The sequence below is a fragment of the Piliocolobus tephrosceles genome, chromosome 14, assembly GCF_002776525.5.
Source record: "Piliocolobus tephrosceles isolate RC106 chromosome 14, ASM277652v3, whole genome shotgun sequence".
Taxonomy (NCBI): Eukaryota; Metazoa; Chordata; class Mammalia; order Primates; family Cercopithecidae; genus Piliocolobus; species Piliocolobus tephrosceles.
Window position 1 is genome coordinate 47,517,128 of NC_045447.1, and position 22,257 is coordinate 47,539,384.

The 22,257-nt window shown below is 39.4% G+C and overlaps 1 protein-coding gene across 3 annotated transcripts in view; it reads left to right on the forward strand.

The window, feature by feature from the left end:
- Positions 1 to 17,429: 17,429 nt before the first annotated feature.
- The window catches only part of NDUFB6 (NADH:ubiquinone oxidoreductase subunit B6), a 25,368-nt gene continuing 20,540 nt past the window's right edge, over positions 17,430 to 22,257 (forward strand). For 2 of the 3 annotated variants that reach the window (XM_023203915.2, XM_026447146.2), the window contains exons 1-2: positions 17,580 to 17,889; positions 19,708 to 19,800. In XM_023203915.2, the coding sequence (XP_023059683.2) occupies positions 17,710 to 17,889; positions 19,708 to 19,800 (273 nt within the window). In that variant the 5' untranslated portion in view covers positions 17,580 to 17,709. Of the gene's footprint in view, positions 17,890 to 19,707; positions 19,801 to 22,257 lie in introns of all 3 variants that reach the window. The other variant, XM_023203914.2, reaches the window with a different exon arrangement.

Consider the following 22,257-nt stretch of genomic DNA (forward strand, 5'->3'; position numbering starts at 1 on the left):
GTAGGTTGTCTGATTCCTCTCCTGATCATTCTTGCTTTCCTCCAACTTATTGAATATATAGAGCATATTCATAATAGCTTTTTAAAACATCCTTCTTTGCTAATTCCATTATCTTTGTGATTTTTGTTTTTTTCTGCTGACTATTTTTTGCTGGTTATGGATCTGTTTTCCTGCTTTTTTGCATGCTTGGCATTGTTTGTTGTAGTGATTTCTCAGGTTTCTTTCTCTGGCCTCAGGCAGTTTTCTCTGACTCATACACAGATCATTCCTGAGTGAAAAACTTCAGAGCTCTCTCCCTCTGTAGCTCCCTCCTTTCTGAGGGAAATTCTAGCTGCCTTCACTTCCTAAAACTTCAGTCTCTAACTCAGTGAGACTGCCGTGCTCTGTTTGGGTTTTCTCTTCCTGCACTGCAACCTAAAAACTTCTTCAAGCAGAAAACGGGGTAATTGTAGGGCTCACCTCATATATTTCCCTCTGGCGGGGATCATAATCCCACATTGTCCAACGTCTTAAAACCATTGCTTCGTACATTTTGTCAGATTTCCTAGTTGTTTGGGGGTAGAAAGGTAAATCCAGTCCCTGGTAGTTCATCATAGCCAGAGGTGGAATTACATACATATTAGCTCTGCCAAATTTAATCCCTCAACTCTCTGGACTCCTTATTCTACCTCTCACACACAGGTAAAAGCACACACAAATGTGCAACAGTTTTGGTCTAGGTTTTAGTGGATAAGTGCTATAAATCTGGAAGAACTGGGATGGAAGGTATTTTCAACATAATATCCAAGATAACCAGATAGCCATAGTACTGGTAGGAGACTATCTTAGCTGAAAGTAGTACTCTGATTTCTCATCTACAATTATGGATGTGTCTTAGAACTGTTTAATGATGAGCTGGATGCGGTGGCACATGCCTGTAATCCCAGCACTTTGGGAGGCTGTGGCGGGTGGATCACCTGAGGTTGGGAGTTCGAGACCAGTCTGGCCCACATGGAGAAATTCCATTAGATGTCTAATAAGGACAACTACCAGGCTCTAGTTAATAAATACTGGTTTGTAGCTTTTTATTATAATCAACCCATTTTAGTTTCAGAAAATATTTTAATTGGGTGGTTTAAACTTATTTGGAACTCTCAAAATCCATATAACATAATAGAATAACCTAGGACTTCGAAATGTGTGTCTCAAAATAGAGCTGGAAAAGGGAGGGGGGAGGACAGAATCTGTGCTGGCTTTAAAATCCACTTGGAGCAAGGGAAATTTACAGCTCCAGCTTCTTCCTGAACTCTTGCAACATCACTGCTGATTCTGCACTTTGGGGACAGGCTGTCATTTCAGTGCAGGTTGTTCGTTGTAAATGATTTGTTCAGAAGGAAATACTCTTGTTAAGAAAACTTTGGGCTAAATTCTTTTACCAAAACATTTCCATGTCATACTGAAAGAGGAAATTTGCCACATCAATAGCATTTTAGAAAAATCAACTACAATTGATAACGAAGTGCCCTAAATACTTGAAAAGGTCTGAGAGTTGCAGTTACCAGGAAGCTGTATATCTCCAGCTTTGTAGCATTTTGAAACAGGGCCATCTAGTGGAATCTCCTAATTGTGAAGCCATGAGTGCATCCTCCAAGACCTTACATTTGAGTCTTTAAAATATGCTTTTTCATGCCTTGAGACCCAAATTAACTGTCCCCAATACAAATCTTTTGCTCAGAAATAAGTATCCTTCCACTCAACTTCCCGCACTGATTAATTTTGCAATATCATGTTCTGTGGATACACATTCAACTAAGTTTCTAAAACTAAGTTGTTTTCTTTTTTCCTTTCCTATGGAAAACAGCCCTTTCTAGCTTGTCTCCTCTCACTGCCACCCCCTCAACTGTGAAATCTCATTGAAGAATTAACAAAATGTATATGTGAGATGATCCAAGATTTATACAAGATAGTATATAGGATCTAGATGTTTGTTACAGATGTAAGTGGACTGTGTATGGCCCATCAAACACATTGTTGGCATGTATGAAATATCAAAGGATGTTTCCGTGGACTGGTTGCATATACCCTTCCTCAGTCCTCCAAGGAAGCATATACATAAATCTCTCTCTAGCCAAATGGAATGAGGGTTTGTTCATCAAACTCATTTTGTTCTTTTCCTGAAAACATAGCTAAATTACACTTTCCAGCATTTCCTGAAGTTAGGTGGGGCCGTGTGACTGAGTTCTGGCAAATGGAATGGGGATGAAAGACTTGCAGTCCTAGCTCCTAAAATATCCGACATCATCCCCCATTTTTTTTGTCTCTCCTCCCCACCCACATCTGGTGGATGTCGTTGCTCAGGCAGACCATGGGACCCTTTATTATTCTGCATCCTTGAGTGTCTGAGGAGAGCCTAATCCTCCACCCTAATCCCCATAACCTGCAATAGACTGTGATGGGGACATGAAATACACTTTTATCATTCTAGGCCAATGAAAATTTGGAGTTATTTGTTAATTACCCTGATCAAGACAGGAGAGAAGAAACTGGGAGAAGGAAAGAAGATAATAGGAGAGAAAGGCAATGATTTTCTTCAGAGACACATGTGAGCATTCAAACTCTTTTCTTCAAGTTTTAAGAGCAAGCACATGGTTTATAAATACTGAAAACATCCAGTAGAACAGCTATAAGTAAAACCATAACATTCTGTCTGACAGAATTTGCTCTTGTGGAGTCAGAGGCAGGCTGCGGCTGGAAATGATGAGGCTTGGAAAGAGGTGCTTCCCACAGCTTTAGCCATGGTGAGTGCAGTGTGAGGTGTTCACCACCTGGGAAGTTTGGAAACAGGGCCTTGTCAGTTTAGCCACCAGACATTTACTAACGTTATCATACATCGTTTCCTGCTAATTAAGCTTTTTAATGAACTCTATTCCAAGATGTCCTGCAAAGATATGGATGTGCCTGTTTCCAATAATAGATATTTCAGGTATATTCAAGCTATGCAGAGTGGGATGTTGTGTAAATTTTTCAACTGAGCCATTTGTGAAAGCAAATCTTGGCATAGGTTTAACAGACAAAGAAGCCTTTAGATGGGCAAAAGAAGCAAAAATCACTGAGCCATGGAGGTCAAAGTTTACAGAGGCAGTAGGACTTGGGTAAGACTGTCTGCTAGCAGATAGGAAGAAGTCAAGGAGATGGTAGTGAATACGGTGATATTGTTGAGGGACAGAAATGCAATTGCTCCATAAAGTAGGGTTGAGGTGGGGGAGAGGGTGAAATTAGGTGGTGTAGGCAAAATAAAGGCAGGTTACTAAAAGCCTTGAAAACTATCAGTGGGATTTTTCATTTGTTTGTTTGTTTGTTTTGAGACAGTCTTTCTCTGTCACCCAGGCTGAAGTACAGTGGCACAATCTAGGTTCACTGCAACCTCCTCCTCCTGGGTTCAAGCGATTCTCTTGCCTCAGCCTCCCAAGTAACTGGGATTACAGGTGCACACCACCAGCTAAGTTTTGTGGTTTTTAGTAGAGACAAGGTTTTGCCATGTTGGCCAGGCTGGTCTCAAACTCCTGACCTCAAGTGATCCACCCGCCTCAGCCTCCCAAAGTTTGGGATTATAGGTGTGAGCCACTGTCTAGCCTGGGATTATGATTTGAAGCTACAGGCCAGAGTTCCTGGGTCAGTCAAATACAGGCATACCTTGTTGTATCGTGCTTCACTTTATGACACTTCACATAAGTTGCATGTTTTACAAATTAATGGCTTGTGGCAATTGTATGGCAAGCAAGTCTATCTGCACCATTTTTTCCAAGAGCATGTGCTCACTTCATGTCTATGTGTCACTCGTTGGTGATTCTTGCAATGTTTCAATCTATATCAGTATTACATCTGGTATGGTGATCATCTTTGTTGTTACTACTCTAATTGTTTTATGGTGCAATGAACCGCACCCATAGAAGACAGCAAACTTAATTGATAAATGTTCTATGGGTTTTGATTGCTCCACCAACTGGCTGTTTCTCCACTGGTTCATGAGGTTTAAGGAAAGAAGCCTTCTCCATAACAAAAGTGCAAGGTGAAGCAGCAAGTGTTGATGTAGATGCTGCAGCAAGTTAACCAGAAGATGTAACTAAGATCTGTGATGAAGGTGGCTACACTAAACGACAGATTTTCAATGTAGACCAGACAGTTTTATATTACAAGAAGATGCCATCTAGGACTTTTATAACTAGAGTGAAGTCAATGCCTGGCTTCAAAGCTTCAAAGGATAGGCTGACTCTCTTGTTAGGGGCGAATGTAGCTGGATACTTTAAGTTGAAGCCATTGCTAATTACCATTCTGAAAATCCGTAAAGAGCCCTTAAGAATTTTGCTCAGTCTACTCTGCTTGTGATCTATAAATGGAACAACAAAGCCTGGATGATAGCACATCTGTTTACAGCATCGTTTACTGAATATTTTAAACCCACTTTGAGAACCACTGCTTAGAAAAGGAGACTTCTTTCAAAACATTACTGCTCATTGACAATGCACCTTGTCACCCAAGAGCTCTGATGGAGATGTACAAAGAAATGAATATTGTATTTATGCCTTCAAACACAGCATCCATTCTGCAGCCCATGGATCAAGGAGTAATTTCAACTTTCAAGTCTTATTCTTTAAGAAATACATTTCGTAAGGCTACAGCTGCCATAGATAGTGATTCCTCTAATGGATCTAGGCAAAGTAAATTGAAAACCTTCTGGGAAGGAATTTACTGTCCTATATGCCATTAAGAAGATTTGTGATTCATGGGAGGAAGTCAAAGTATCAACATGAACAGGAGTTTGGAAGAAGTTGATTTAAACTCTCATGGATGACTTTGAGGGGTTCAAGACTTCAGTGGAGGAAGTAACTGCAGATGTGGTGGATATAGCAAAAGAACTAGAATTAGAACTGGAGCCTGAAGATGTGACTGAAGTGCCTCAATCTCATGGTAAAGCTTGATAGATGAGAAGTTGCTTCTTCTGGATAAGCAAAGAAAGCGGTTTCTTGAGATGAAAACTGTTCCTGGTGAAGATGCCGTGAACATTGTTGAAATGACAACAAAGGATGTCAAGTGTTACATAAACTTAGTTGATAAAGCAGCAGTATGGTTTGAGAGGATTGACTCCAATTTTGAAAGATGTTATTTTGGAAGCATAAACAGAAGACAGCCGCATTTATATACAATGCTCAAAAATACTTTTTACAAATAGTAAAGACTTTTAAGACTCTTAAGTCACATCTATGAAGTAAAAAATGAGGGTCAAATTGTATCAATTACTATGTAAATTTGTATTATAATCAGTTGAAATGATTCAGATCCCACTTTTTTTCCCTCCAAAAGCCATCTTTCACCCAAAAAATCAACTAAAACTAAGGAGAAAAAAGACAAAATTAGTTACTCATGGTGGGAAAAGAGAAAAGAAGGAAAGTAAGAACAAAAAGAAAACATATCTTTCTGGAAGACTTTAGAAAACTTTAGGCTTAAACACTTGGCCTCTGAGATTCCATGAGATGCATCATTTATGAAATGTAATTTACTAGGTTGAAATTAAAGAATAATCTCTTACATCTAAGAATACTAGATCTTTCCTCAAAAAACTAAAAATAGAACTACCTTATGATCTAGCAATTCTACTTCTAGATATATATCCAAAGGAATTGAAATCAACAGGTTGAAAAGATTTTTATCTGCGCTCCCATGTTCATTGCAGCACTATTCACAACAGCCAAGATACGGAATCAACCTAAGTGTTCATCAGTGGGTGAATAGATAAAGACAATATGGTATGTATACACAATGGAATGCTATGCAGTCTTAAAAAAATATGGAAATCCTGTCATTTGCAACAGCATGAATGAATTAGAGGACGTTATACTACATGAAATAAACCAGGCAATCAAGACAAATACTACATGATCTCACATATGTGTGGAATCTAAAAAAAGTTGAACTCATGAAAGTAAACAGTAGAATGGTAGTTACCAGAGGCTGGGAGTATGGGGGAGTGGGTGGACAGACAGATGTTGATCAAAGGGTACAAAATTTAAGTTAGACGAGAGGAATAAATTTACGGGATCTGTTACACAGCAGGGTGCCTATAGTTAAAAAGCGTATACATCAAAATTGCTAAAAGAATCAATTTTTTCTTTTTTTTCTTTTTTTGACAGAGTCTTGCTCTGTCATCCAGGCTGGAATGCAGTGGCATAATCATGGCTCACTTTAGCCTCGGCCTTCCAGACTCAAGTGATCCTCTCATCCCAGCCTCCCAAATAGCTGGGACCATGGGCATACAGCACCATGCTGGGCTAATTTTTAAATTTTTGTAGAGATGGGGGTCTCACTATGTTGCCCAGGCTGGTCTTGAACACCTAGGTTCAAGTGATCCTCCTGCCTCAACCTCCCAAAATTCTGAGATTACAGGTGTTAGCCACTGTGCCCAGCCAAAGAGAGTAAATTTCTAATGTCTCACCACAGAAAATTAGTAAACAATGGATATATTAATTAGCTTGATTTAATCGTTCTGCAGTGTATTCAAAACATTACATTGTACCCCATAAATGTATATACTTATTACTATTATTATTTTCTAGACACAGGGTCTCACTATATTGCCCAGGCTGGTCTCAAACTCCTGACCTCAAGCAATCTTCCTGCCTTGGCCTCCCAAAGTGCTGGGATTACAGGCGTAAGCCACCATACTAATAAAGTGTTTGGAAAAAAATATTTGATCCTACAAAGTTAGTTGTCATTCTAGTCCCTAAAAGGCAGTGCAGCTGAGCTTTTGATTATATGCCTACTCTGGTTTTCTTTAGTTTATTCCCTGTTGATTATTAATAACTTTATAGAAAAAATAAACTTGTATGATGTTATAACAGTGTTTTTCAAAGTTAAATAATATAATAATCCCTTTTGGAGGAGCAAAAAATTATTGAATATCTCCAATGTTAAATTATTTTTATTCCTTTATTTAAGTGTTCATAAGCATCAAATTACATATACACTCAGTGTATAGTTTGTTTCAACCATAAAACTGAAATTAATTTGCAAGTTAAGTGCAAACAAAAACATAAAACTAGTAAAATTCAACGAATGATATTTTCATAAAACAAAAACAATGGTTTGGGTTGAATAGTGGAAAGATGCATTTGGAGATTTTATGCTTCATTGTGTATTACATTGACTTTGAACACACTGGAAAATTATTTGAATCACAGGCATTGTTTTTATTTTTCCTTTTAAATAATGACAGTTTTTAAACTAATTTTTGAACCAATTCATTGTTTTGAAGAGCTGATCTGCTTCATAGCACCCTCCAACTTGCAATACTAATAAAATATTTGAACAATTAAAAGTCATAATAAATGCTTTTCCATTTGGCCTATTTATTACCTCACTTACTAAAGGAAGTGTCCTGTGAAGTGTGCTATGAGGTGACTCTCTTCACCACCTCCCTACATCTGGACGACTATGAAACCTTTATTCATATAAAGTGCCAGAACATTACAGGGCCTCCTCTTGTCTCTCAGACAATTGTAAACACTCATACGGTTTGGGTATTTGTTTATAAGGTGGTTATCCAAGTGATCTAGAATATACTCTTGCCAGAGTTTTAAAATGATCATTGAAATGAAAATACAAAGTTCAGAAACTCTAGCAGAGAACTCGAGGGCTCTTGTGTTACAAAGTTAGTGATTTTAATCAGTTGCTCTTTCTTTTGTTTTGCTTTGTTTTGTTTGTTTTTGTTTTTGAGATGGAGTCTTGCTCTATCGCCCAGGCTAGAGTGCTGTGGCGTAATCTCGGCTCACTGCCATCTCCACCTCCCAGGTTCAGGCCATTCTCCTGCCTCAGCCTCCTGAGTAGCTGGGACTACAGATGCCCGCCACCACACCCAGCTAATTTTTTTGTATTTTTAGTAGAGATGGGGTTTCACTGTGTTAGCCAGGATGGTCTCGATCTCCTGACCTCGTGATACGCCCGCCTCGGCCTCCCAAAGTGCTGAGATTACAGGAGTGAGCCACCAGGCCTGGCCAATCAGTTGCTCTTCCTAAGAGTTTCACTGGCACCGCACCACTTGCCACTGAGAGTGCAGGGGTCCAACTAGAAGTCAAATTTGAGCAAATGAATATTGTTTTCGACTACTAAATGTTGAAGACGTCAGACAAGTGATTCGGCTCTACTAATATCAGAAGGAGATGAAGACACTGGTAGTCAAGCCCATTGTGCTTCCCGGATGAAAACTAATATTCAACTAAAGGTGCAGCTCACAACTCTGTCTCTGGTACACTGTGTGTGACCATCTGCCCTTTAAGTAGCAAACTTCACCATGAATTGCTGATGCCCTTAGTTTCTGCGTATCTCCAAAACACTGACCAGAAAAGTTCCACAGTAGGGATTTGTAGGAGAATGCCCTCGCTTATGCATCTTCACAGATTTTTCTGATCAACATGAGCAAGTTTCCCTCCTTGTCCCCTTGAAAATAATAATGTCTTGTATGGTTGGATGAAACTATTTTTTTTTTTTGGTAGAAAAATAAAAGAATCTTACAGGGAGATAAAGGAATTTCTGGATAAATTAATTTTTTTTCAATTATGTGGGACAAGTGGTGCTTAAAATGAAGGTAGGACAAAGGCTCTTAAACTTTTGACTGAACGATGGAAAGGGAACTTGGATGTGGAACTCCCATCTCCATTCCTGGTTGCAGACTCAGTCTGACCGGGAGGTCTTGCACTCAAACCTGCCTTCTCTCCACAGCCTCTGAAATCCACGGCCTGTGTGCCCCAATTAGTACACTCTGCCAGGGGCAAATGAAGCTCCCTACTGGCTTGTAAAAACATAGCTGGAGGTTAGACCCTTATTAGACAGATCCAAAGTTGAAGAGGTAATCTTACTGACAGAAGACACCTCCTCATCTTATTTCCTGACCCTCTCTCTTCCCTGCACACTGTGCTTTAGCTCCTTTGAGTTTTGTGGACTGGTTACTGAGGCCTTAAATAAAATGGAATTTACTTGTATTTATAATTTTTCAGCAAGTTAGAGTGCCCTCTGGTAGTAATGTCTCCAGTAGTTACCCAGGTCTTGCAGACTACCTGAATTCCTGAGTCCACATTTTCTGCTTGTGCTAAGCTGAACACGGTCTCTCACTGCTCCCTTTTTATTCAACTCAGCCTCACGAGTTTCACAGCCAGAGATAAGTGAGAAAGGACGGAAATGCAGTCGGCAATAGCCAGTGGTATATTTTTCTAAGCAATATTGATTTTATGTTTCTTTTCAAATGTGGTAGTGGTGGGGAGTGGGGAGAAAGTAGTAATTTCCCAGAGTAAGCCAGAATGATGGTTCGAAACTCAAGAAATACTAAATGTATTTAACTCCACTCGCAAAGGAAACATTTGGGTTATCAAATGACTCATTGTGTAACTGAGTATCCTGTTTTTAAAAATTTTTTTCTCTTTCCTTCCCGTTCCTTGTTTTGCCTTTAACAATGAGATAATAGTCTTTGCTCTCACTCTTTCTGCCAGGCACCACCTTGCAGTGTTTCCCTTATCTAATTACGTGTTTGCTTAGAAGTTCCAGAGACTGAATCTTGAAGCAATTCAGCTACTATGGGATTCTCCCCCACCTAGAGGTTACTTCCAGGCTGCAGTTAATTTGCAATGTGGCTGTCCCAGAGATGGCACCAGCCTACACACCAGATGGGGCAACAGCTCAAGATAGTCATTAGAGCAAGTCACATAGGCTGACACCTATCACCACTCCTGCATGCCCATCATACCAAACTCCCCTTTAGCCTTTACCCCTGACCTAGAAAGCTGAAATGGTTTCTTTAAGGCACTAGCTTTAGCCACTTTTCCACTGCTAGCTCTGAAATAAAGTAACTTTTCTTTAGCTGTAGTTCATCCTTGTTATTGGCTTTGCAAGTGGTGAGCAACTGAGCCTGCACCCTGTAACAATTGGGGACCTAAATATAGTATTTCCTGGGATGTTTAAGCACTCAGGGGCTTACTTTCCCTTAAGTATCAATTGTTCAGATCTCACCATAACAAAGTTGAGAGTTCCAGTCTAAGTAGGTTGCAAAATTTTAGTCCAAAATGTAATAAGACAGACTGAGCATTAGTAATAGTTTAAATACACAGTTTAGTTACTACTTCAACGCATTTTTTTTTTTGGTAGAGACGGGGTGGGGGGGGGTCTTAGTATGTTGCCGAGGCTGGTCTCGAACTGCTGGGCTTACACATTCCTCCTGTCTCAGCCTCCCAATGCAATGGAATTATAGGCTTGAGCCACTGTGCCCAGCCTCAAGGCATAATTTTTAAAAATTTTTATTTAGAATATTTTTAAATATTTACAAAATAGTATATGAGAGACTATAAAAAGCCCCCGTTTGCCTATCAGATAGCTTCAGCAGTTGCCAACTTATTACTAGTCTTATTTCTCTATGCCTTCTTCCTCCTTTCTCAATTATTCAGATGTAAACTTCAGACCTCATACCCTTTCATCTATAAATATTTCAGAAGATATCTCTAAGAGATTAGAGCTTCCTTTGAAAAATATAACCACAAATCATCATATACAAAAACTTAATGACAATTCCCTAATATCTCGTCGAGTAATGTTTAAATTTCCCGGTCTTTTTAATCTATGGATTCTCCTCTCTCTCCTTTCTTTTTACTCAATATATTTTTTAAGAAACCGAGTCACTTATATGCAGTTCCTACAATCTAGATTTATCTCAGTGTATCATTTTGGTGTTGTATAAGGAGCTCCTCTGTTATTAAATAACTAGTTAGATCTAGGAACTTGGTCAGATTCAGGTTCAATTTTTGTCTGGCAAGGCAACTTCACAGGCTAATGAGACAGCTTTCCACCAGGAGGCGCAGTAGGTCCCTTTTTGAGATGTCTGCAGCTATTGATGGATAAACTACTGCATTGATTTATTAATAAATGAACAGTTGCAAAATGGTGATATTCTAACTGTGCCATCCCGTTTTCTTTCATTAGCTTTTTAATGATTCTTTGAAGAAATTTCCCCTCATGAATCATTTTGTTACTTTAAGATGCAATTTGTATAGAGAGCCTGGAAAAATGCTTGGGTTTTTTCCTTATCAGTTTTCAAAATGAGTTGGTTCTTCTGAAGAATAGAGAGGAAAAACAAATCTAGTTTCTCTCACTATAGTCTCACAACCCACTTCTGACACCAGAAGTAGGGGTGTTCTCCTCCCCTCCCCGCCCCCCGACCTGCCGACCTCAAGCAAGCAATCAATTCTGCAGGAGACACCAGCTGGGTGTCCTCTAATTCAATTCGGTTCTGGCACTATCTGCCTGGAAACAGTGTTACAGGACAGAGAAATATGTTACAGCAAAGGGGTCCCAATCCAGACACCGAGAGAGAGTTCTTGGATCTCGTGCAAGAAAGAATTCAGGGCGAGTTCGCAGTGCAAAGTGAAAGCAAGTTTATTAAGAAAGTAAAGGAGGCCGGGCGCGGTGGCTCAAACCTGTAATCCCAGCACTTTGGGAGGCCGAGGCGGGCGGATCACAAGGTTAGGAGATCGAGACCATCCTGGCTAACGCGGCGAAACCCCGTCTCTACTAAAAAATACAAAAAACGAGCCGGGCGAGGTGGCGGGCATCTGTAGTCCCAGCTACTTGGGAGGCTGAGGCAGGAGAATGGCGTAAATCCGGGAGGCGGAGCTTGCAGTGAGCTGAGATCCGGCCCCTGTACTCCAGCCTGGGCGACAGAGCAAGAATCGGTCTCAAAAAGAAAAAAAAAAAAAAAAAAGTAAAGGAATAAAAGAATGGCTATTCTATAGTCAGAGCAACCCTGAGGGCTGCTGGTTGTCCATTTTTAATGGCTATTTTTTGATGATATGCTAAACAAGAGGTGGATTATTCATGCCTCCCCTTTTTAGACCATATAGGGTAACTTCCTGACGTTGCCATGGCATTTGTCAACTGTCATGGCGCTGGTGGGAGTGTCCAGTGAGGATGACCAGAGGTCATTCTCGTCGCTATTTTGGTTTGGGTGGATTTTGGCTGGCTCCTTTACTGCAATCTGTTTTATCACCAAGGTCTTTATGACATGTATTTTGTGCTGATCTTCTATCTCATCCTGTGACTTAGAACGCCTTAACTGTCTGGGAATGCAGCCCAGTAGGTTTCAGCCTCACTTTACCCAGCTCCTATTTGAGATGGAGTTGCTCTGATTCACACACCTTTGACAATAGCATCAGAACCCACAGGTTGAGGGCTCAGCCCCACAAGAGTTCTTCCCGCTTCAGATCTGAAATAATAAGTTGTCACCCATTTTTCTGTCCAATCGGCTATAAATTGGGGTTTCTATGACCGCCTGCTCTGGCTTTATTAATTTGTTAGGACAATTCACAGAACTCAGGGAAACACATTTCTGGCTTATTGTTGTAAAAGATATTACAAAGGCTACAGAGGAACAGTCAGATGGAAGGGGTGCGCACAGTAAGATATGTGGGAAGGGGTGTAGAGCTTCCATGCCCTCCCTGCCACCCTCCAGAAACCTCCATATGTTCAGCTATCCAGTCTTTTTGGATTTTTATGGACGCTTCATTACACAGGCATGACTAATTCAATTATTGGCCATTGGTAATCAACTCAACCTTCAGCCCCTCTCTCCTCACCAAAAGTTGAGGCGGTGGGGCTGGAAGTCCCAACGCTCTAATCATGCCTTATTCTTTCCAGTGACCAATTCTCATCCTGAGGCTATCCAGGGAGAGCCACTCATGAATCATTAGCATACAAAAAGACACATCACTTTGGAGATTCCAAGGATTTTAGAAGCTGTGTGCCAGGAAATGGGAAGAAGACCAAATATATATTTTACAATATCACAGTTCCCTAACATCATCCAAAGGTGACAAGTGAGGTTTTAAAAAATCATTATGAATTCATGTATGTGAATATATTTGATATTTTTCAATCCACTGAAGTTATTATACTTGTTGATGCTCAAATTTTCCTATCTTTAACCAGTGGGAACCTATTTAAGTTGGCTACCAAATCATTTTGACATAACCCTAGTGGCCTTTAAAACTTCCCTGCTTTCTGACATGACGAGATGTTCCAGGCTTTCTTTACATTTCCTAATCCAACCCAGGCCTGGGGTTAGCCATTTTTCCAAGGCAGAAGTTCTCAAAGCTTGGCCCAGGGCCTCTTGAGATTCCCTGTGATCCTTTTATGGGGTCCATGATGTCAAGATTATTTTCATAATAAGAGTTATCATTCATACCCATGCCCCCAAGGATACTGAGGGTCCCAGGACCCCTCTCAGATACCCAAATCCACAGATGCTCATCTACCTTGTTAAAAGAAAAACTGTAGACAAATTAAATTTGACAAAGTTTAATTGATCAAGGAAAAAGCAATTCACAAATTGGGTCCTCAGAATCACAGCAAATTCAGAGAGTTATCTCTGCACAGTTGGAGAGATTTTAAGAATAGAAAAAGGAAAGTAAAATACAAAAAAACAGAAGTGGAGGTACAGAAACAGCCAGATTGGTTACAGCTTGGCGTTTGCCTTATTTGGTCCTGGTTTGGACAGTTGGCCACATGTGAGTGGCTGAAGTATGGCTGCAGTGATTAACTGAGATGCAGTTATTGTTACAGAAGTATGTCTCCATTAGATTTTTCAGTTTACTTATCTATTAAGTTAGGTTGCAATTCCTAAGTAAAAACTCAAGTATGCAAGTATGGAGACTTTCTCAGGCCAGATTTTAGTTTGGTTTAGCACCCTCATATAAAATGGGGGAGTACTTGCATATAACCTATGCACATCCTCACATATACTTTAAGTCATCTGTAGGTTATGTAACTGGGTACCCCCATTTTTCTAAGACAAAGATAATGAGTTATTATTATTTTTTATTATTTTTCTTCTTTTCTCTTCTGTTTCTTGCTATTCTCCACTTCCTACTAGCCCGTTTGAAATGCAATTATAACCTTTTACCTCCCCTTCACCAGACACTTCCTACAGGGAAAGTTCATCTAACAATGCACTTAGAAGCTCCAGAACAAACTCTTGCCTACCAGATGATTGCCTCAAGCGGTAACAGTTGATTTACAACCCGAAGTATACCTGATGAGAAACCCTCTCCCACCAGGAAAGTTTTTTGCCATTTTTATAACTTATGTCTGCCCATAAAGATGCCAACTTGACTGACTAGTAGATAAGGTGCCAAGCTACCATGTGGACTTCCCACCCACTTGCTGTCTCCCCTGCCTTTCAAAAGTATCCACTTTCTGCTCCAAAAGTGAAGCAGTACCTTTGAGGCTGGAAGCCCATACTTCTTCCCCTAAGCTAGCTTTGGAATACAAAGTCACTTTGTTTATACCAGACCTCGCTCTTGTTAACTGGACTCTACAAGTGTTGAGTGACTAAACCTGTGTTTCAGTTACAATTACTTATAATACCTAATACAATGTCAATACTCTGTCGATAGTTGTTATGCTGTGTTGTTTAAAATTCATATTACTTTTTATTGGTTTTTTTTTTTCCTGAATAGTTTCTATCTGTGTTTGGCTGAATACGTAATTGTGGAACCCATAGATACAGAGGACTGACTATTTGCCCTTTTTATTTTACCCTTATAAAGTCTCATTCTCTCACAAATATACATGGGGATTTTCAGAGGCTATACGATATGTTACATTATGATGGAATGCAGAAGCAGTTATAACAATTCTGCTGTCATTTATGAAGTGAGACATTAAAGACATTTACAAAAATGTAAAACAATGGCATTCTTCTCACTAATTTTTTAATAAGTACATTGTTACTTTAAAATTTTTATTTTCTAACGCAGTAAACATCAATAGATTTAACCCACATAAACAAAAACTCTTTGGGATCTCCAACAATTTTTAAGAATTTGAAGAAGTCTTGGAAGCAAAACTTTTGAGAACTGCTGCTTCAAGCAGTCCTAGTCCCTTTCAATGGAAAATGTACATGAGAGATCACAATCTAAGAACAAAAGATGCTCATGATTACTGGTTTGGCAATTTCTTCTAGGCCATTATCAACAGGCAGAGCTAAGACAAAATGATACACATTTTTTAAGATAAAATACAATATGAGTTCATACTGATTCTTTCTGTTCATAATTTAAGACTATAGGATTTTTACTTAAACACATACAATTTATATACATATCTTCTTTCTCCCATACCAAAAAATACCAGTTTTTACAGTACTCACATAAACAGTTATTTTCAGTGTCAGATTAACAATACCACGATCAACACCACTATCCCCAATATGATTACTTAAAACAGGTTAAGATTTTTTTAAGTTTTTCTTTGACTTTGCAGGTTGTCTCACTGTGGATTTACAATAATTCAATGGTTTAAATTTATAGTTGATCTTTGAAAAAAACAGGTTGAACTTTGAGGGTCCATGATATGTGGATTTTCTTCTGTCTCTGGCACCCCAAGACAGCAAAACCCACCCCTCTCTTTGCCTCCTTATGATTTTTTAAATAACAGTTTATTTTTTCTGGCTTACTTCATTGTAATAAATATATAGTATATAGTACATATACAAAATGTGTGTTAGTTGATTGTATGTTATCAGTAAGACTTCTGGTCAACAGTAGGCTATTAAGTTTTCGGACAGTTGAAAGTTATATGTGGATGTTTGAGTGTGCCGAGTGGAGGGGACTGGTACTCCTAACCCCATAATTGTTCCAAGGGCTATTGTATTTAGAATGATGTGTACCTTTGAGATTATGCCACCAAGTGGACCAGTTAGAGCTACTGGTTTTTACTTGATTTTTTTATGGACTGCTTTTTGTAAATTTAATTTTGTTTTATAATGATATTGCTAAAATTAAAACTTTAGAAAAATTAAATTTAGCAGAAATTAATTGAGCAATGACCAATTTGAGAATCAGACAGCCCTCAGAACCACAGGAGGTTCAGAAAGTATCGTTCCACAAAGAGGCCAGGCAGCACTCATAGAAAAGAAACAGAAATGAGATACGGAAACAGCTTGATTGGCTACAGGTTGGCCTTTGCCTTATTTGAACATGGGCTGATCAGTCGACCACCTGTGATGATTGACTTGAGACTCAGTTATTTGTTACAGAAGTATATTCCTAAGTTAAGCTGTGAGTTAAATTGCATACTAAGTTGGGTTGCAGTTCATTATATAAGGGCTCAAAATACGGAGACATCTTTAAGCTAAATTTAGTTTCACAATGTGAAATATTTACTTGGTTCTAAAGTCAAATGTATGAAGTAAGATGTTTCCAGAGATGTCTAGATTCTATCCCTGTAGCCTCTATCCTATTTATTTCCTCCACCATAGGTAACATCTTAAAAAAACATCAATTGTTTTCATTCCCATTATTTTGAAATTTTAAGAAAATATGTATATATATTGAAATTACCATCTTTCTCTTTTTGGGTAAAAGATAGCATCCTATCCATTTTTTTTTTCACTTTATAATGTATTCTGGAAATCACACCACAGATGTATATAGAGTTCTTCCCTATTACTTTTCTCAATTATATTAGCATTTCATTGCTTTGTTGTGTGAAAGTTTTTGGGAAGCCACTGTTTTGGACTAGCTTCATGCACTAGGCCCCAGCAGACCAGACCAAATCAGAATGGAGTCATTTGTGCTAAGTACAACGTAATCAAACTGAACTTTGAAATGGGACAGTTTTCCAAAAAATGGGAAATTCCCCTAAGCCTGAGTCAGTGAAACAAGGAAGTTCCTTCTGCTTTAACTCTAAGAGAAAAATAACTTTGAAACGATGAGTCTGCTTTTTGTTCTGTTTCTGCTTTCTTCAGCCCCCATTTGCCAATAAAACCAACCGCCTCTGCTCGGCTGATCAGAACACTCATTCTACTTTATAGAATGGGGTGTTTTCTGAGTCTAGAATCACAAATAAGAGTCAATTAAGATTTTTAAACTAATTCATCGTAACGCTGTCTTTTGACTGTTGTACTATTATTTATTGAAGCATTCCTTTATTTAGGAATTTGGGGGTAATTTCCAATATTTTGGTATTATGAATCATGCTGAATAGTCGTGCACGCCCTTTCATATTTTCACCACACGTATTTTTGGGTGAAAGCATGAATGCATCCATGCAATTTTGCTAGATATTCAGCTACTTTTTTCACTATTTCTGTACAGATGGAGGGACAGATAAGACAGCTGCCTGGGGCACTTCAGCAGTTACTGGAACAGCTGGGATTTGAACTTGGATGTTAACTATTTTCATACACTCTCTAGGTCATTCCAAGGTGGTAGAGGCAAGCAAATAATTTCGTATCTGTACAGCATATTCACTGAAACACTTATGCTTATCCTTCCTGCTCCCAGCATACAAGTTCTACCTTAGCAAAACCTCCAGTCCTGTAATTTAGCATACTTTCGTCTAATCTGTCACTCTCCCCAGGCCTCACAACTAAGAGTACTCCTTGTCCCCACCCCGTAATAATCTCGTCGGGTATAGCGGAGGTGAGCGGAGAGAGAATTGGAGGTGGAGAGCTTTGCGCATGCCCGGACACTTAGGACTCTGGGGCCCCTGCAGAGGCAGGACCAGGATGTGACGTAATAACCGCGCGCGGCGCCCGGCGTTCCCGCAAGGTCGCTTTGCAGAACGGGAGGGACCTTAAGTAAATAGTCCGTAGGTCGAGGGTGGGTCGTGTCCTTTTGCCTTGGTACCAGCGGAGAGATGACGGGGTATACTCCGGATGAGAAACTGCGGCTGCAACAGCTGCGAGAGCTGAGAAGGCGATGGCTGAAGGACCAGGAGCTGAGCCCTCGGGAGCCGGTGCTGCCCCCACAGAAGATGTGGCCTATGGAGAAATTCTGGAATAAGTTTTTGGAGAATAAATCCCCTTGGAGGAAAACGGTGAGTGACAGACCTCCCCGGTCCCCCCTCAACACACCCCACCGCGGCCGGCAGCCCGGACACTGAACGTCCGCTCCCTACAGCAACACGAAGGACTGTTACCGCTCCGTGCTGGGAAACACTGGCCAGTTCGGAGAGTGCTCCTGGAGTCCCGGGAGGCAGGAGTCCGGGAATATGTATGGCTTTGAGACAATCATGCCTTTTATTGTCAAGTACAGTGAGACGGGGGCGAATTTTAATACTTAGGTTTTCCAGGAAGCTGCACATTTGGTTCTCTTTTGACTGTAGAAATCTTCCCTCAGAATAATAGCCAAGGACTCGCTAGGATTAAAATTCTGTGATTTAAGTATTTGAGGACACTTGTCTAACTTTTAAGTGTGACGTTCTAGAGATTAAGTAACACAGTATCCAACTACAGGAGGGCACAGCCAGCCCCTAGCTGGTAGTACAGCCCCATGTGATCCCCGTAAAAGACAGGGTCCTGTTGGTATGCCTTGTGAGTCACATTCAAGAGCTACCTTTCTAAACTACCGTTCTGTACTTTTAACACAATGTTTCGTTAAGAAATGACATTTTGGACTTTGAAGAAAATCACTCATTCAAGAAATTTATTTTCAAGGCCTCTGGGCATTTTCTTGAGGTCTGTTATGGGTGATAAACATCTCAGAATTGTTTCAGTTACCTACAACACTTACTGATAATAGTAGTAATAATACTAAGTAACACCTGGCTGCTTGCTGTGTGCTTGGCACTCTACTGAGGGTTTTACAAGTGTTACTTCATTTCTTTATTCCTGCAAGGTAGATATTCCTAATCCTCACTTTAAATGTGAAGAAACTGAGGCCTACAAAAATTCAGTGATTTGCCGGTGGTCAGGGAGCTAGGAATTGAAGGAGTTCATATTGAAATCAACATGTACCTATTTCTTACTGTGCTACCAAGTCTAGTGCAATAGAATTGTTGAAAATTTTTTCTGAGAAAGTGGTATTGGATACTTATTTATGGTGGTAAAATTCAACTCTTCTCTCACCCTTTGTATCCCTTACATTATCGGGATATTGGCAGTCACTGATGTAAGTTGACATCCCATCCATCAGCCAGTGATAAAAGGAAGTAAATAAATTATCATGTGTTGAAATTCACCTTACCTTACTTTAATTTATTCTTTTATAATCATATCTGTTATAATTCTTAGATTCTTGATTGTCCCTTCCTTGAATGGATAGGTGTTTTTTAATCAAATTGGAGGACATGGGAAAGTTCCATTTTTAGTTCTTTTTTAAAATAGTGTTGCAGAGGGCATTTTGGAGTGAGTTTGGGACACCCATCTTAGTATGTAAAATGTCCTTTTTCCAGCATTGGTGTTGTCAAGGTTTTCTGCCTTATACCTAAAATAATGTGAGTGCCATTGATCGATAAATAAGGGGGATGACTATACCTGAAAAATTATGTAGGTTTGATTACTCTGGTTAAATACATTAAAATTATTATTTCATTATTTTGCTCTATTTTATCTTTAACAAACTTATAATAAGGGTATTTTTTAAAGTCTTTTAAAAATCTATAAATGCCTTGCTATAGTCTTGCAAAATACTTCTTAAGCATTTTGGTCTGGACTTTGTAGGTATCTTCTAGTGGACTCTGCATTTACTAAGAATATTTGAGTAGATGAGGTTACCTACAGACTATAAGAAAATATGTACCATTTAGAGTTTTGTAAAATAATAATGACATTGTTACATCATTGATGCCTTTTGTTCTGCCATAAATAAGAAAAATGGGATATGTTTATTTTGTGTACGTGTTTTTTCCCCCCAGGTCCATGGGGTATACCAAAAGAGTATCTTTATTTTCACTCATGTACTTGTACCTGCCTGGATTATTCATTATTACATGAAGTATCATGTGTCTGTAAGTATGTCCTTTTCAGAATTTATTTTTATATTGTCCAAAATTATTTTCTATGTGGATATCTTACCCTACTTACTGGAAATAATCTGCCACTTATAAATGGATTTTGAAGTACTTTGAATTCTCTTAGGTAAAAGGTTTAATGAAAGTTACATAATTGGGTATAGTTTTTTAAAAAATATTGTGACTATACTAGTTTACAATTTGAAATGGATTTCCTCATAGAAATTGGTATTAAAGAGAAGAATGTAGTGACCTAATAATACTAAGGTAAATTTGGGGTCATGAATAGGAAGGGAGAAAAGAATTTCTGCTCCTTTTTAAAAACCTATATCTGGTATAAGATAAAAATTCAAAATAGACAAAGCTTATCTTTGTCATCATCCCATTTCTGTTTCCTTCATTTTATCTGATTCTTCACAACTTTTATTTATTTAGAACTCCGGATGTCCAGATGCCTGCACTTTTTCACTGATACAGATCTTGCATGGGCTGATTGAACTGAGCCAGTCGTGGTATTTTAAATGCTCAGTCTGGTGCAGGGTGTTGGATCCCAGGCAGAATGAGAAGGGCATGCATTTTGGGAAGTGGCGTGGCAGAGGGAGCAGTGGAGTGTTGGAACACAAAAGAGTGAAGAAGGCATTCGTATATCAAGAGAGGGGTGTTAGATCCTGAGTGGGTTGCAGGGGAGAAGGGTGAGCACATCTGTTTGGGGAGCAACAGTGGCAACAACCTAGTATAGGATATTAGTACCTGAGCAGAGGGAGGAGGACATCTCAAAGAAGGATGGTATGAGGCAGTGAGGCAAGTGGTAACTTAGAGTAAGATGTCAGAACCTGAATGAGGTGAGGCAGGTATTCATGCTGGGATGTGGTTGTGGTGACAGGAGATGGGTTATATATAGGGAGATTGATCAAATATAGGCATACCTCAGAGATACTACAGAATTGGTTCTAGACCACTGCAGTTCCAAAAGTATTCTTTGGTTCTAGACCACCAAAATGAGTTACACAAATTTTTTGGCTTCCTAGTGCATATAAAAGTTATGTTTACACTGTGCTGTAGTCTAAGTGTGTAATAGCAGTATGTGTAAAAGAACAATGTATATGCTTTAATTTAAAAATACTTTATTGCTGGGCCGTGTGCGGTGGCTCCCACCTGTAGCCCTAGCACTTTGAGAGGCCAAGGCAGGAAGATTGCTTGAGGCAGAAGTTCGACCAGCCTGGGCAACATAGTGAGACTCCATCTCTCCAAAAAAAAAAAAAAAATAGCTGGATGTGGTGGTCCACACCTGTAATCCCAGCTACTCAAGAGGCTGAGATGGGAGGATTGCTTGAGCCCAGGAGGTCAAGGCTACAGTAAACTGTGATTGCACCACTGCACTCCAGCCTGGGTGCCAGGGTGATATCCTGCCTTAAAAAAGCAGGCCGGGCACGTTGGCTCACACCTGTAGTCCCAGCACTTTGCGAGGCCAAGGCAGGTAGATCACAAGGTCAAGAGATAGAGACCATCCTGGTCAACATGATGAAACCCCACCTCTACTAAAAATAAAAAAAATTAGCTAGGTATGGTGGCGCGTACCTGTAGCCCCAGCTACTCAGGAGATTGAGGCAGAAGAATCACTAGACCCTGGGAGGTGGAGGTTGCAGTGAGCTGAGATCGTGCCTTTGCACTCCAGCCTGGTGACAGAGCGAGACTCCGTCTAAAAAAAAAAAAAAAGAAAAGAAAACTTCATTGCTAAAAAATGCTAATGGTCATCTGAGTATGATCTTTTTGCTAGTGGAAGGTCTTGCTTCGATGTTGATAACTGCTGACTGATCAGGGTGATAATTGTTGTAGGCTGGAGTGGCTGTGGCAATTTCTTAGTATAAGACAACAGGTTGGGCACAGTGGCTCACGCCTGTAATCCCACCACTTTGGGAGGCCAAGGCAGGTAGATCATGAGGTGAGGAGTTCAAGAACAGCCTGGCCAAGATGGTGAAACCCTGTCTGTACTAAAAATACAACAATTAGCTGGGCGTAGTGGTGGGTGCCTGTAATCCCAGCTAGTTGGGAGGCTGAGCCAGGAGAATCGCTTGAACTGGAGGGGCGGAGGTTGCAGTGAGCTGAGGTTGCACCACTGCACTCCAGCCTGGGCAACAGAGCAAGACTCCGTCTCAAAAAAAAAAAAAAATTTATATATCTATATCTATCTATCTATCTATATCTATATCTACATCTATATATCTATATCTATATCTAATCTATCTATATCTATATCTATATCTATATATCTATATCTATATATATCTATATATATATCTATATCTAATCTATATATCTATATATATATCTATATATCTATATCTATCTATATCTATATATCTATATCTATATATCTATATATATCTATCTATCTATATCTATATATATATCTATATATATCTATCTATATCTATATATCTCTATATATCTATA